The sequence below is a fragment of the Mucor velutinosus genome (assembly GCF_035048745.1).
Source record: "Mucor velutinosus strain NIH1002 chromosome Unknown tig00001569, whole genome shotgun sequence".
Taxonomy (NCBI): Eukaryota; Fungi; Mucoromycota; class Mucoromycetes; order Mucorales; family Mucoraceae; genus Mucor; species Mucor velutinosus.
This window is the reverse complement of record NW_027041921.1, coordinates 992,714-1,007,216: the sequence shown is the minus strand read 5'-3', so window position 1 is coordinate 1,007,216 and position 14,503 is coordinate 992,714. Positions and strand designations below refer to the sequence as shown.

The window sequence follows — 14,503 nt, the reverse complement described above, 5'->3', positions numbered from 1 at the left end:
TACATGAAGCGCGATGGTTGATTAGTAAAACAGCTTCATGAAATGTAAAATTTTCTTTTCAGTCACGCGTAGCAATAAAAGAAGCATCGTTTCTTCATTTTTTGACCCTCTTTCTCCTCTTCTTTCCTTCTGAAACCAATAATATAAATCAGGATTATGCCCATGTTTGTCTACAAAAGAGGTATCAAACGGTCATTGCCATCATGAAGTGCTAGTGTTAACGGTATTGTGCCTAGATGGAAGACGTGAAAGAGTAGCTTTCGATAAGGTAAGTTGTTTTGCCGTGTAAATATGGAGCATTTCACTGAGTCATTTCACAACGTAGATTACCGCCAGAATCAACAAACTGTGTTACGGTCTTGATATGAACTATGTTGATCCAGTGGCCATTACTCAAAAGGTAGGTGCCTATACAGTGAATAATAGAGTCGCAGCTAATCTGATTCATACAAAAGGTCATTTCCGGTGTCTATCAAGGTGTCACCACCATTGAACTTGATAACCTTGCTGCGGAAACAGCTGCCTACATGACGACTACTCATCCTGATTATGCTCAATTGGCTGCTCGTATCGCCATCTCCAATCTTCACAAGGAAACCAAGAAGGTCTTTTCTCAAGTTGTAGAAGACCTCTACGTGTATATCAACCCAAAGACAAATAAGCACTCTCCTATGATCGCCGAAGACATCTACAACATTATCATGGCTAATGCTGAACGTCTCAACTCTGCCATCATCTACGACCGTGATTTCAAGTACAATTTCTTTGGCTTCAAGACGTTAGAGCGCTCCTACTTGCTTAAAATCAATGGTAAAGTTGCTGAAAGGCCTCAACATTTGATTATGCGTGTTGCTGTTGGTATTCACGGCGAGGACATCGATGCTGCTATTGAGACATACAACTTGATGTCAGAGCGTTTCTTCACTCATGCTAGCCCTACCTTGTTCAATGCTGGTACTCCTCGCCCTCAATTGTCTTCTTGTTTCCTATTGACCATGAAGGAGGATTCAATTGAAGGCATCTATGAGACTCTCAAGATCTGTGCTCAAATCTCCAAGACTGCTGGTGGTATTGGTTTGAACATTCACAATGTCCGTGCTACTGGTTCCTATATCGCTGGTACCAACGGTTACTCCAACGGCCTTTTACCCATGTTGCGTGTGTTCAACAACACTGCTCGTTATGTTGATCAAGGTGGTAACAAGCGTCCTGGCGCTTTTGCCATGTACCTGGAACCCTGGCATGCTGATATTTTCATGTTCCTTGATCTCCGCAAGAATTTTGGTAAGGATGAAATTAGAGCTCGCGATCTGTTTTATGCTTTGTGGGTGCCTGATCTCTTCATGGAACGTGTCAGAGATAACGGTGAATGGTCTCTTTTCTGTCCTAATGAAGCTCCTGGTCTTTGCGAGGTTTGGGGTGATGAATTCAAGGCTTTGTTTGAAAAGTACGAGCGTGAGGGTAGAGCTAGAGAAACTATCAAAGCACAAAAGCTGTGGTATGCTATTTTAGAAGCACAAACTGAAACCGGTAATCCTTTCATGCTCTACAAGGACGCTTGTAACAGAAAGAGTAATCAGCAAAATTTGGGCACCATCAAGTGTAGTAATCTCTGTACTGAGATTGTCGAGTATTCCAGCCCTGACGAAGTTGCTGTTTGTAACTTGGCCTCCATTGCTTTGCCTTCATTTGTCATCAACAGAGAAAAGTACGATTTCCAAAAACTGCATGATGTTACCAAGGTTATTACCAAGAATTTGAACAAAATTATTGATGTCAACTACTATCCTGTGATTGAAGCCGAGCGCTCCAACAAGAGACATCGCCCTATCGGTTTAGGTGTCCAAGGTTTAGCTGATGCTTTCATGCTGATGAAGTTTGCTTTTGATTCCCCTGAAGCCAAGGAACTCAATATCCAGATCTTTGAAACAATCTATCATGCTGCTTTAGAAGCATCCAATGAGTTGGCTGAACAACTTGGGCCTTATGAAACTTATGAAGGTAGTCCTGTCTCTCAAGGTATCTTGCAATACGATATGTGGAATGTCACCCCTACTTCTCTGTGGGATTGGGCATCTTTGAAGGAAAAGATTGCCAAGCATGGTGTTCGTAACTCTCTTTTACTCGCCCCTATGCCAACTGCCTCTACATCGCAAATCATGGGATTCAATGAATGTTTTGAGCCTTACACTTCCAACCTGTATACCCGTCGTGTTCTTGCTGGTGAATTCCAGATTGTTAACCCTTGGTTGTTAAAGGATTTGGTAGAAATGGATCTTTGGAACGAAGATATCAAGAATATGATTATGTCTGACGGTGGCTCCATTCAAAACATTCCTGGCATCCCACAAAATCTCAAGGATATCTACAAGACTGTTTGGGAGTTGAGTCAGCGTACTTTGGTTGACATGGCTGCTGATCGTGGTGCTTTTATTGATCAAAGTCAAAGTTTGAACATCTTTATTGGTGAGCCCAACTTTGGTAAGTTGACCAGTATGCACTTTTACGGTTGGCAAAAGGGCTTGAAGACTGGTATGTACTATCTACGTACTCGTCCAGCTGTTGATGCCATCAAATTCACTGTCGATCAATTATCTTTGCGTGAATATCGTAAAAAGAAGACTGAAGAGGAGAATGCAGCTGATATGGTCTGTTCTATTGATAACAAGGACGCTTGTGTAAGCTGCAGTGGATAAATTTATAGCTTCCTTCCTCATAATTTATTGACACCAACCAAAGCCTGTATATATCTTATATTTAAATTTACTCATCTCGTTTTCCCCTCTCTATTCTTTTGTTTACTTTATAGCCACAATAAATTTCAGTATGGAACACTTTTAAACCTGCTCATCTTACTCGAATCCATCGTATACGCACCAGATTTACTCTGCCAGGTACATTTTAAAGTAATTGCCATACTAGTAGCCGATCAATCTCGCTACGCTCGACGACGGCGTTGCCCTGCGGCCCTCGCTGAAGACATTTTAAATCAGAGGCAATAAAAATCTGGTATATCAAGTAAGTTTTAAACAATCAATTAATAGTAAAAAAAAAAAAGCTATATCAACAGAGTTAGGAGGGGGGAGTATCCAATCGCTGATGTTGCCCTTGAGATAACGGCATAAAGCTGGCCATCTGTAAATATAGGACTTTTGTAAGATCTACAGCGACTTTTCTGAGATATTGTCGTTGCAAAAGACATCTTTATGAGGTAAAACTCCCCAAAAAAAAGTATTTGCGCTAAGCAATTGTCCTTTCATTTCCATGATCCCCATTTAATCAGCATCGCAATCATCATTGTCATCAACAGAAAGACATTTAGATCAGCCAGCAGCAATGCCGCAGCCAAAATTGATTCAAACACATTTTATTTTTTTCGTGTTTTTTCGACTTCTTTAATCTATTTTATGATGTTCGACTATATAAATTATGATGATCACCTTACGCTTCCTAATACACTCTTGAAGTACTTTTCAAGGCGCTTCCAATGTTGCCAAGTGTAATAGGTTTCTTGAATCAAATTACTGAGAAATTTGGTAAATTATGAAATGAGGTTTCTAGCGAAAATAGCCATATTTTGCATATGAAAGCCTCATAAAAGTGGTTTTAGAGGTTGCTTTGGATTGAGAGAAACATTTTGATTCAATATCATAACATAATAAATGTTCAGTACTTTTGCACTTTACAATCCTAATATGGAACCTGAGTTTCAAGGCATCTATCAGACCTGGCTCATATCATAACATAATAAATGTTCAGTCCTTTTGCACTTTACAGTCCTAATATGGAACCTGAGTTTCAAGGCATCTATTAGACCTGGCTCATATCATAACATAATAAATGTTTTTTTTTTTTTATAAGGAAGTAGGCACTTCTGTTTTTATTTAAAGTCCTTAAATCGTCACCTAATATAGAGGGAGGGGATATAAAGACTGGAGGATATAAGGGGAAGCTCAGATAATTGTATCGAAGGAAAGTTGGGAGTCTAAATTGAGGAGAGTACGATGAATGGAGTGGATGACAGTAGACGGGATGAAAGGGACGTGCTGGAAAACTTGGCGGTAATGAGCAGACCAGATAGCCTGTTGGATGCAAGCAAAGACCTGGAACACGGATAATGCAGGAAAAAGTTCATGAGATGAGCGGTCAATATCGAGGCGAAGGTGGAGGATGGCAATGTATTCCTCGTACGCAAAGTAAGAGAATCGAGGTGAGATGTAAAGAGAGAGAGTTTGTCGCCAGACGTCCAATTTTCGAGGACAGGAAAAGAGGAAGTGCTCAGTATCTTCGATGATGGTGGGGATTGTGGATGACGAAGACTGACAGTGAGGACAGTACGGGGTAAATGAATCGCGAAGCCGTTGATGTAATAATTGACGAGTAGTAACTTTTTCATGAAGGATCCGGAACCAAGTATTGCGAGCATTCAAAGGAATCTGGAGAGTCCAAAACTGCTTCCATTTGGCAACACCTAAAGGGGACGAATAAGAGGAAGGGTTAGTGTGAAGGGGGAGGGATTTGAATCCTTGATTAGTAGGGAGGGATAAAAGGAATGAATGAGACTCAAAAGAAAATGAAGTTGCCAATAAAGAGAGTAGAAGGGTGGATACGAGGCTGATACTATCGGAATAGTTGGTGATGGTGGAGAGGTCGATATGTGTGATGTTTGGACGAGGGACAAGGAGCAACATGTTGAAGTGAATGAAGTTGGTGAGCAGTAGGTTTTGAGCCTGAAGAAAATTGATAGCGCGTAAGCTGGTGGGTTGGTGGGGTAGGCCAATGACCGAAGTGCGAAGTTGAAGAGCTTGAGTGGTGGTATCAAAGATGAAAACATCATTACCTGTAAGTTGAAGCACTCTGGGGTAGTGTTTTACCACTTCCTTTGGTGAGCGAAATGTAGGCGATAAGCTATGGTTGGGTGGAAGGTTATGTTCAACCAAGGTCGAAAATGGCAGGCGTAGACAAGTACTGAAGGAAACATGACAGACACCAAACTTACGAACAATGGTATCTACGGCGCGAAGAATGTTGTAGAGAGGAGCGATGACCTTTCTGGCGCTTGATGGCCTACAGGCAGGAAAGAGGAGAGACCAGTGGTAGGTGGGGTATGAGGGAGTAGCGAGGAAGAAGTTGAGGATGACACGGAGATAAGGAAGAGAAGTCTTGGTAGGAGGAGTGGGATCGGATGGGTGCAAAAGTGGATGAAGCCAGCGCCACTGAAGGGCGTTGATCTGCACAGCAGGATCCAAAAGACCAAGGCCGCCATGAGAACGAGGGAGGCAGAGAGTAGCGAAAGAGAATCGAGTTAGTTTGGCATTTTGGTTAACGAACGAGGCGCCCAGCTGTTGTAGCTTGTGAATATCGTTAGCCGAAAAAGGAAACAAGCGTGCAATATGCCACACTTTAGAGAACAAGAGTGAATTGAGAACAGTAACCCGTCCTCGAAAGGTAAGGTTGCGTACCGAATGAAGGCGACAAAAGTCCCGGAGACGAATAACATAATAAATGTTCAGTCCTTTTGCACTTTACAGTCCTAATATGGAACCTGAGTTTCAAGGCATCTATTAGACCTGGCTCATATCATAACATAATAAATGTTCAGTCCTTTTGCACTTTACAGTCCTAATATGGAACCTGAGTTTCAAGGCATCTATTAGACCTGGCTCATATCATCATAACATAATAAATGTTCAGTCCTTTTGCACTTTACAATCCTAATATGGAACCTGAGTTTCAAGGCATCTATCAGACCTGGCTCATATCATAACATAATAAATGTTCAGTACTTTTGCACTTTACAATCCTAATATGGAACCTGAGTTTCAAGGCATCTATCTGTCCTGGCTCATATCATAACATAATAAATGTTCAGTACTTTTGCACTTTACAATCCTAATATGGAACCTGAGTTTCAAGGCATCTATCTGTCCTGGCTCATATGAGAATAATGATTTTACAATCAATCAACAAAAACCACTGTTGTTTCTACCCTCTTTCCTCTGCTCAATGCTGTCAATGTTTTATTTGAGCGACGTCTCAGAGCCTCAGAGATTTCATTACTTACTGCAGACATTTTATGCAACCCATGCATTGTCAATGTCCAGACTAACGTTATTAAATATAGAATGCAATAAAATATCATTATGAACGATATAGAAGGCAATAAAATATCATTATAAACGATAGTGCTATGACCTTCCACCTACTTTCTATACGCTTCAAGGGCATTTACTACTGTATTGCCTTATGAAAAGGGCATGAGTTTTCCAGCTGGCCCTACCAGCCAAAATTAATTCAAACCCAGAATCATAGTCTGTTCCAGATTGGACATATTTTGATAATTTTGGACTCGATCGAGCTATTTTTGCAGATTCGACTAAGTGAAGTATGATAATCACCCCATGCTTCCTTAAGCTTTCCTGGAGTACTTTTCAAGGCGCTTCCAATGGTACTAAGTAAAATAGATGTTTTGAATTCACTTATTAAATGATTTGTAAACATATGAAAAGAGGTTTATGGCCAAAATGTCGAAATTTTACATATCAAAGTCCCACAAAGATAATTTCAGAGGTTGCTTTGGATTGATAGAAACATTTTGATTCAAGATATACCATAGTAAAAGTCTCCATTATCAAGATGAAAAATGCGATCGTTTGATTTTCGATGAAAACCATGAGGGATACCTCATGCTTTTTGGTCGATTTTTGACCATGTTTTTTTGGTCCCCAAAAAGTCGAGCAAAAGTGTCAGAAAGTAACTGCCAGATGAAAGCAACCATTTGGGGCTATTCTGACGATCTAAAACGGCCTTGAACGCAAGAAAATTCAGCTCAAATGCACTCATATTTTGCTGTATTAGGGACACTAAGGACTAAAAAGTGGGAATACCAGTATGCTGCTTGCCCGTATATGAAGTAGCTACGTGTATATGGATGTAGAACATCACATAAGAATCAGATCCACAGATAATATGAAGGGTTGCTATGTGTAAGTGGAGGGTCAAAATGAAAGTAGCAGTATTTTGATAAAATACGCAAGAGAAATCAGCAGCACGAGCTGCCGCTGCGCAGGTTGGTTCTCTACCTTCGCTACGCTTCGGTGAGAACCATCCGAAGCATAAACACTCATATGATTAGTGATTATATATCAATCAACAATCAGGGTTCCTCTTCTAACATTTTAGCTATATTAATTTTGGGATATTAGCCAAAGGCCCGCGGCAGCGCGAGCCGTTTGAACGTAGGTTGGTTTCCACCGAAGCGAAGCGTAGGTCAGGAAACCACCCGAAGTGCTGAAAGGCTCGTATACCATAGTAAAAGTCTTCATTTTCAAGGTGAAAAATGCGATCGTTTGATTTTCGATGAAAACCATGAGGTATTCCTCATGCTTTTTAGTCGATTTTTGGCCATATTTTTTTTTTAGCCCAAAAAGTTGAGCAAAGGTATCAGGATGTTACTACTACTCAAGTACAATTGTTTGGCATCACTCTGGTGGCTCAAAAAGGTCTACCTGTCAAGGTATGAAGGCTTGAAATCTATAAAATTTGGTTATGTATTGCTTTATAGAGTGTATTTACACGGCATAAATCACGTCTTTGGTAGCTGCAATTTACTGGAAAGGCAGTTCGGTAGCTTGAGCAATTTTTAATTCGAATAGGAGGCATATTGATTTTGGTAAAACTAACTTATGCATTTTTATGTTCTTGTATATATAATGAAGATTTGAAAGTTATTAAGATCGCTCGGCTGCTTTCCATATATAGTGATCATTATTTGAAGGAATGTATACCTTCATTGTCCTCAACGTAGAGAACTGTAAAAGTATCAAATATCTAGACACGTTAGGGTTGGACCTAAGGTTGCTACATATAGCAACTCGGTTAAGCGTCTGTATGCAACAGTTTTACTCCCTAAACAGCTATGCCATATTGTCAAGCATGAAGTGGGGAGCCTTTTCGAGGCATTATTGCAAAAAACGTTAGCCAATCCATGCCATATTAATCACGGTCATTAATCTTGTTTAGCCCAAAAGCTGTGGAACGCTTCATAGAGTCAATCACAGTTGTTTGAATTACCTTTACTATTAGAGTGTCACGATTACATACGTCGTTTAGAAATCTTTTTTGCATGATATGATATATGCTCAAGATTTGTTAAAGCAGATGCTTAAGAACACCTCTGCTCCGTAAATCAAAATATACTTGCTCCATTAGTTTTTTTATTGTTTCTCGTAGTGCATGATCTGCTGAGGGCCCAATATTTGAGAAAAGTTAATGTAACGTTATCAATCGGTAGACTCTCAAGCGGTAGGAAGTCTGTCAGCATCCTATTTTTGACGAAAAATAATGTTAAAAAATCATATTTGAAAAGAAATTTCTTGTTTAAATAACTTACAGTTGGGCAATAAACCTAAGCATGTTGAAAAGAAGTAGTGGTTTGATTAATGTGATTGATGCAATAGTTGCTCCAAATACTTACCCCAAGGTTGGCATCAAATTTCATTGATGGCGGCTTGGCGCTGCTCTTTAAAAATAGCTGATTCCATAATGCTTTTGCAATCCACTGGTGACCCTTCAAAGATGGATGGAAGCAGTCAACATTACTTGAGAAATGTATATAACAAGTTAACTCTAATGTTTGATAGCAAAGATAGGCCGATGATTACAAACCTTAAGGCATCAATAGGGAAGGTAGAAATGTCAATAGGAGCAGGACTATACATAACAGCAAATGTTCCATTAGGTTGGCCTTTGTACTTGTTTGCAATAGTTTGTAATTGTTGGTTATACGCTATGTGTTTTCAATAAGCATTCAACGGATAAAGTTCATGTCCACAGGCTTACCATCGGATAAGGCATCCATCTTTGTCAAATTTTCAGCAGAGCTAGAACAGGAGCATTCTTTTTTATTCTCCAAGATGCCATTGGGTACACAGTATGCCTGGCCAGCAGACAAGGGAAATACACCAGATACTTTAAATGTGCCAACTAAAAAGCATTTGATCAGATTTTCCCGCATGAAGAGACCGCTTTTGTATTGTTTTACTTACGCAAGTTGACAACAGTCTTGGGGATTTCAGCTTGGATTCTCTTGATAGCAGCTTCAACGTATTGACCGTAGGCAGTAGCGGTGACATGATCCTTGATGCTGCTGTCACATGAAGCACACTGATCGTTACTACCAATCTGAATTGTAATGAGTTTCCAATCATTCTTGTAACTAGTTGAAAGAATATAAGATTTCATGCCTGTGAAGCAACATAATCATGTTAGGGCTATAGCAATCAAACAATCACTAGGTAATGCATACGAGGAATGAGATAATCCAGTTCGTAATCAAGATTCATGGCAACAGCACCACTTTGACCAGCGTTCAAATTATCCCTCAGGGGTCGATCTATAAGCATAATTTTGTTTTAGCTTTGCATTCACAGACAAGGTATAACTATACTTACAGAGAGTCTCTGGAAAACCGCAAGTATCACCGCTACAATAGGAAACAACATGAGACAAGATGGAAGCACCCTTCACATTTGGTTGGTAATTTTTGATAAAGTTGGAAAGGGTAACGGCACCAGTGTCGCCGCCAATTGCATAACTGTTGCCTCGGTATTCCGAAACAAGACTGAGGTTCAGAATACCAGCACCCTCATAATCGATGCCCATCATAGCAAAACCTGCCATAATACTATCACCTAAAGCACCCACAATCTTGAAATCATCGATCCTGAGATCAGTAACGTCCTTTGCAGGAGTAGCACGAGGCTTCAAGGCAGGGCAGCTAGCAATATTGGCTACATTAGCAGCAAGAACACTGGCTACGGACACAGAGAGAACTATGATTGATTTGAGAGAAACCATTGCGATTTTCTTTTGTATTGCTGCATTGAACATACTTTGAAACCGTTGCTTATATACTAAAATAAGGTTACATCTTGTAGCAAGGTGTAGCTATATTTGATTGCAAATGACCTTCCGGTGAAGCGTTATACATTTTTAATGAAGTGTGAAGAAGTGCTGGTTCTCTCAAGATGTGCTAATGCAACAAGAAAGAGAAAAAAGAGGGTGGAAACACATTGTGTTTACACGTATAAACCACATGGTTGATTTTTTCAGGTACAATATACTTAGCCGAGGTACTGTGTGTAAATTTCAATGTGTACATGCTACAAGGTGAGCTTATAGCATGGCTACTAGTTCTTGAGAGCTGCTTTTATGTGCTCCCTACGTTTTTCGGCCGTAGGTTTATCCATGGTTTATGCTAATTGTTGTTACCAAGTATGTTGGGTCATATGCCTTTATGTCCTGCAATTGCATATGTACAAATGTCGATCAGCCAAATATGCGGCATTGGCTGATTTAAAATCATAATGTCTAGCTATTGTACGTTAGAACGCGGTACCCACTTAACATCAAGAATGCATCGCTTGTCTTTGAAATCCATGTGGCATGAAGAGACCCTTTCATGCAATCCGATCGTGTCACAAGATTCAATGAGTGGTATAATTACCCTATTAGAAGGTTGCCATCCTACTGATCACCTGTGTAAATGTTCTACAGAATGTTAAAAGCTTGAAATTCCTATTATATTCCATATTCGAGGTTGCTACAAATAAAAATTACGGCAAAAGATGAATTTTTATACATTATACGCTCTTCTACAGTCGACGAATTTTTGTCGCTATAGGGATTCAATCATTCCACTAGATGAATTGATGTAGCCGCCTATCTAATGGCAAATTTAATATAAGCATTGATCAATACTAACTCAACTGGTGATATAACCATTCTTGTAACTACTTATGGTATGTGGGATTCAAGATGAGTAAGGCATTTTCACTATACTGTAAAAGAAGAATAGCTCCATATTCAATGTTAGGAACAGCGGTACATATTAGCTTTATAGCGTAACAAATGAGCTCATTTGTTCCACGCAGGGAGAATCACTTGTGGGGTATTTGTACCATCGTAAGCAGAGAAGAACGCTGGGACACATGTAACCATACAATTGCTATTCGAGAAAATCAAATATTTGTTCAATGCTACTGATGTTTTAGCAATCAATACCACTTGCTCGCTACATATAGCTTACCGTTAGAAAAGGCATACATTTTTGCCAGGCTCTCTGCATAATTGACGTCTGTACTGTTGAAATATCCGTTAGGTACACAGTAAGCCTGTCCAGCAGAAAGCGAGAATATACCCGAAACCTTGAATCTAGCAACTATCAGATGGATGTTTACATGAGACTGAATGCTTGATTACAGTGCAGCAGCTTAAAAAGATTAGCCACGACTCTTAGGATCTCTGCTTTGACACGCTTGATGGCCGCCTCTACGTAATTATCATATGCATCGTCAGTAACATGATCCACTATGATACCGCCGCACAATGCGCATTGATCGTTGCTGCCAACCTGAATGGTAATCATCTTCCAGTCTTTTTAAAACACGGTAGAGAAAACATAAGTTTCATGCCTATGGCCGTAGAATCCTCACATCGTTTACATTTATGCTTACAAGAAACAGTGCAATCCAACTCGTAATCCAAATTCATGGCAACAGCGCCACATGATATGATTCAATGTTTTCATTGATGTCCACAATATCTGCCACCTAACCCTCCAATCACTGTGATGTCTACTCGCAGGCCAGTAACGTCCTTTATCGTATTATTTCTGACAGGTAGTCTTAGACAGTCAGCAATGTTAACTACGTCGAAGGCGAATGTGCTAGCTACAGCAGCAACGGAAAGTGCAAAAATGATTTTGATCGACAGTATACTGTAAGGTGTTGGCTGAAGATCACTTTGCCAATGCTTATCCCATTTTATATCAAAAGATTCAATTCATTTAAGAGTGTATTTATAATCGAATCCACTGCTTCCTACCAACGTGAAATGTACATCTCACTTTGGGAACATGAGCAAGTACAGCTAAGCAAATCTCCAGCACCAAACGAGGTATCAAGACATAATAACCTTTGCTTACCCATTTGAATCCCGTTCAGGGGGGGAAGAGCTCTGAAAGTATATCGAGCCTGATCGGTATAAAAACTGTATACTAAGGTAATAGGCAGCACTCAGGTTTAGATGTATTCTTTGTCACTTGAATTGCTAGGCACTCTGTCAGTATCGTGGCCAGCAACAGCTCTATTCATTAATGCAAAGATGGAGGATGTACACACTTGACCTTTAATATACTTGAGATACAAAAATAGGTGTATAGTAGCTTGTACAGAAAACGCAGACTTGCAAAGAGTATACCTGAAACCACAAATGATGAATACGTCGAAATATCGCAAATCAGAAATAGCAATCGTTTACGGATTTACAGTTATACCGATATTGTATCGCACAGCGACATTCCAAAAACCATAACACCTGATAAATGCATTCCTTAAATGCTACTCTTTGCCATCAAAGGAAGTTATCGAGGACCACTAGCTCTGAATATCCACTGTCATTTGATTGACACAAAAAGTATGCGTGATCCGTAATACAGGAACACAGATAACGCTTGATTACCATTGAATGCAACAGCGATTGCTGTGTTTGCAATGGGTTTCCTGTTTTCATATGAAATTCACTACGAAGGTAAACGCGTTGCCAATGAATGAGTTCATTTGGCAAATGATGACTACAAAGCTTCATCCGAGATCGACATCAGAAAATTTAAACGAGACACAATACAACATTCGGTGGCAATACTGCCCATCGGCATTGCCTTGATTTTGCTAATCCGATTTCATTTGAGAACATTCCCAATACATTGCTCGAACCGTATCCGTCAGCACTGTACTTGCAATGCATAAAAGTCGGTCGTTTTTTGCTTAATTCGTGCTACGTTACATGCAAGCACTGGGGTGTATGCCTTGAGCACATTGTCGTAGCAAGTTGAGTAGTGTGTATGCGTATCCCGCGTTCAGAAAAATCTGATGATTCAAAAGAACTTTTCTGTACCTTAGTGAATTCCCAACTTGTACCAGATTGTACAGATCGATCTTGCTTGTACAAGTACTTGGTACACAATTTACACACGCTTTAGATGAGTAGTCTGTAAATAGGTGCTCTTACTGAATAAGTTTCAGCGCTTATGATATATGCTTGACGGAAGTACCATTTGCTTGTCGACAGCCAAATGCCATGCCGAAACTCATTGAATTATCTAGGTGCTATATATCGGTACTAATGAGATTCGTTTGTATACGGGCAGGCAGCATACTTGTATTGTCACTGAATTTTCAAATTTACGGAAACCACAGCAGGATTAGACGCAATTGAGCCGTATTTTCTCGTGTTAGAAGCGCTTTTTGGCCATCAGAATAGCATCAAACATTTGCTCTCATCTAGTACTCGCTTTCTAACGCCTCTGTTCAATTTTCTTGGGATCGTCAAAAAACGACCAGAAAGCATGAGGTACTTTTTTTTTAAAAAAAAAAAAAAAAATGTTTTTATTGATTGCTCCGTGTAAGTAGGTCCCTAGGGCACTACCAAGAGGCGGGCGCAATTGATATGATATTCAATTATATTTAGGATAAAGCAATAGATGACAGGAACAGATGATAGATGACAATTGTGATTAGAGAATTAGAATTGTTTGTGAATTTCAGTTTGGGCATGTAGTTGAAGGAGCTCGTTCTTGATCTGCTAGACCACATCGATCCATGTAAATGGAGTCGAGTGAAAGATCATACGAACTTGAGCTCGCCAAATGTTGCCAAGTGTTACCAGTATGACCATGTGAGCAGTGGTGTACGATTTGGAGACATGTTTGATGTTTTCAAAGTCAAGAGAGGAACAGGCTTGGATAATATCACCAATCGAAACGGTTGGCCACAAGAATTCAAAGATGATAGCTTTCCAGATGGATACCTTACTGGAGCAGAGGAAAAGCAAGTGTACAGCATTTTCTTCGTTACCACAGATTGGGCAGAGAGGTGATTCAGCTATCTCAAAGTAGTGTAGCAGGCGTTTGGTCGGGATGGTGTGGGTGAGGAAGCGATAGATGACATTACGGTGGACAAGGTTCAGGGACAGAGACCAGAAGAAATTCCAATTGGACCTGGCAATGCTGGAGGTGTGAGCCTCGATGCATGCTGTGCGGAATGTTCTGGTTGAAATCTGTCGAGTGATGCCTTGCTGGCTGTTGAGGTCATAGGAGTCAATGAACGGTTTGAAGGAGATGTCGGTTGTGCGTTTGGTGCTATCCTGAGGAAGTTGTAGCATGAGGCTAAAGTACAGTTGGATAGGTACTTTGTTCTGGTTGATTTGCTTCAGGATTTTCTTGCAAGCGCGTCGAATGTCAGCTAGGATGGTTGGTGCTTTTCGTGCTTCGAGTTGCAGAGGTTGGTCAGGATTGGGTTGATAGAGATCCTTTACTTGCAACTGAGTGGCCCTAATTGGCATTTTGGAGACAGTGACAGACGGCTGCAGAATGGCTTTGACAGGTAGGATTAAGGCGGTAGCAATGTTGAGGTGAACTGGTTCATGGATGCGTTTGAGGCGG

General features: G+C 40.3%; 4 protein-coding genes across 4 annotated transcripts; 1 reads left to right on the top strand and 3 right to left on the bottom strand.

The window, feature by feature from the left end:
• Window positions 1–156: 156 nt before the first annotated feature.
• RPN7 (proteasome regulatory particle subunit) lies at window positions 157–2,696 on the top strand (the record flags this gene model as incomplete). The annotated part of the gene is made up of 4 exons (XM_064831685.1): window positions 157–181; window positions 237–268; window positions 326–400; window positions 456–2,696. The coding sequence occupies 4 exons, from the start codon at window positions 157–159 to the stop codon at window positions 2,694–2,696; spliced, it is 2,373 nt and encodes a 790-aa protein (XP_064677965.1).
• A 1,257-nt stretch (window positions 2,697–3,953) lies between these two features.
• On the bottom strand, window positions 3,954–5,500 carry ATC70_012513 (uncharacterized protein; the record flags this gene model as incomplete). The annotated part of the gene is made up of 2 exons (XM_064831684.1): window positions 3,954–5,351; window positions 5,477–5,500. The coding sequence occupies 2 exons, from the start codon at window positions 5,498–5,500 to the stop codon at window positions 3,954–3,956; spliced, it is 1,422 nt and encodes a 473-aa protein (XP_064677964.1).
• Window positions 5,501–8,809: 3,309 nt separating this feature from the next.
• On the bottom strand, window positions 8,810–9,858 carry ATC70_012512 (uncharacterized protein; the record flags this gene model as incomplete). Its single annotated transcript, XM_064831683.1, has 4 exons — window positions 8,810–8,985; window positions 9,048–9,245; window positions 9,308–9,394; window positions 9,453–9,858. The coding sequence occupies 4 exons, from the start codon at window positions 9,856–9,858 to the stop codon at window positions 8,810–8,812; spliced, it is 867 nt and encodes a 288-aa protein (XP_064677963.1).
• Window positions 9,859–13,644: 3,786 nt separating this feature from the next.
• ATC70_012511 (uncharacterized protein) lies at window positions 13,645–14,403 on the bottom strand (the record flags this gene model as incomplete). The annotated part of the gene is made up of 1 exon (XM_064831682.1): window positions 13,645–14,403. One exon carries the CDS (start codon window positions 14,401–14,403, stop codon window positions 13,645–13,647), a length of 759 nt encoding a protein of 252 aa, XP_064677962.1.
• Between the last annotated feature and the right edge of the window lie 100 nt (window positions 14,404–14,503).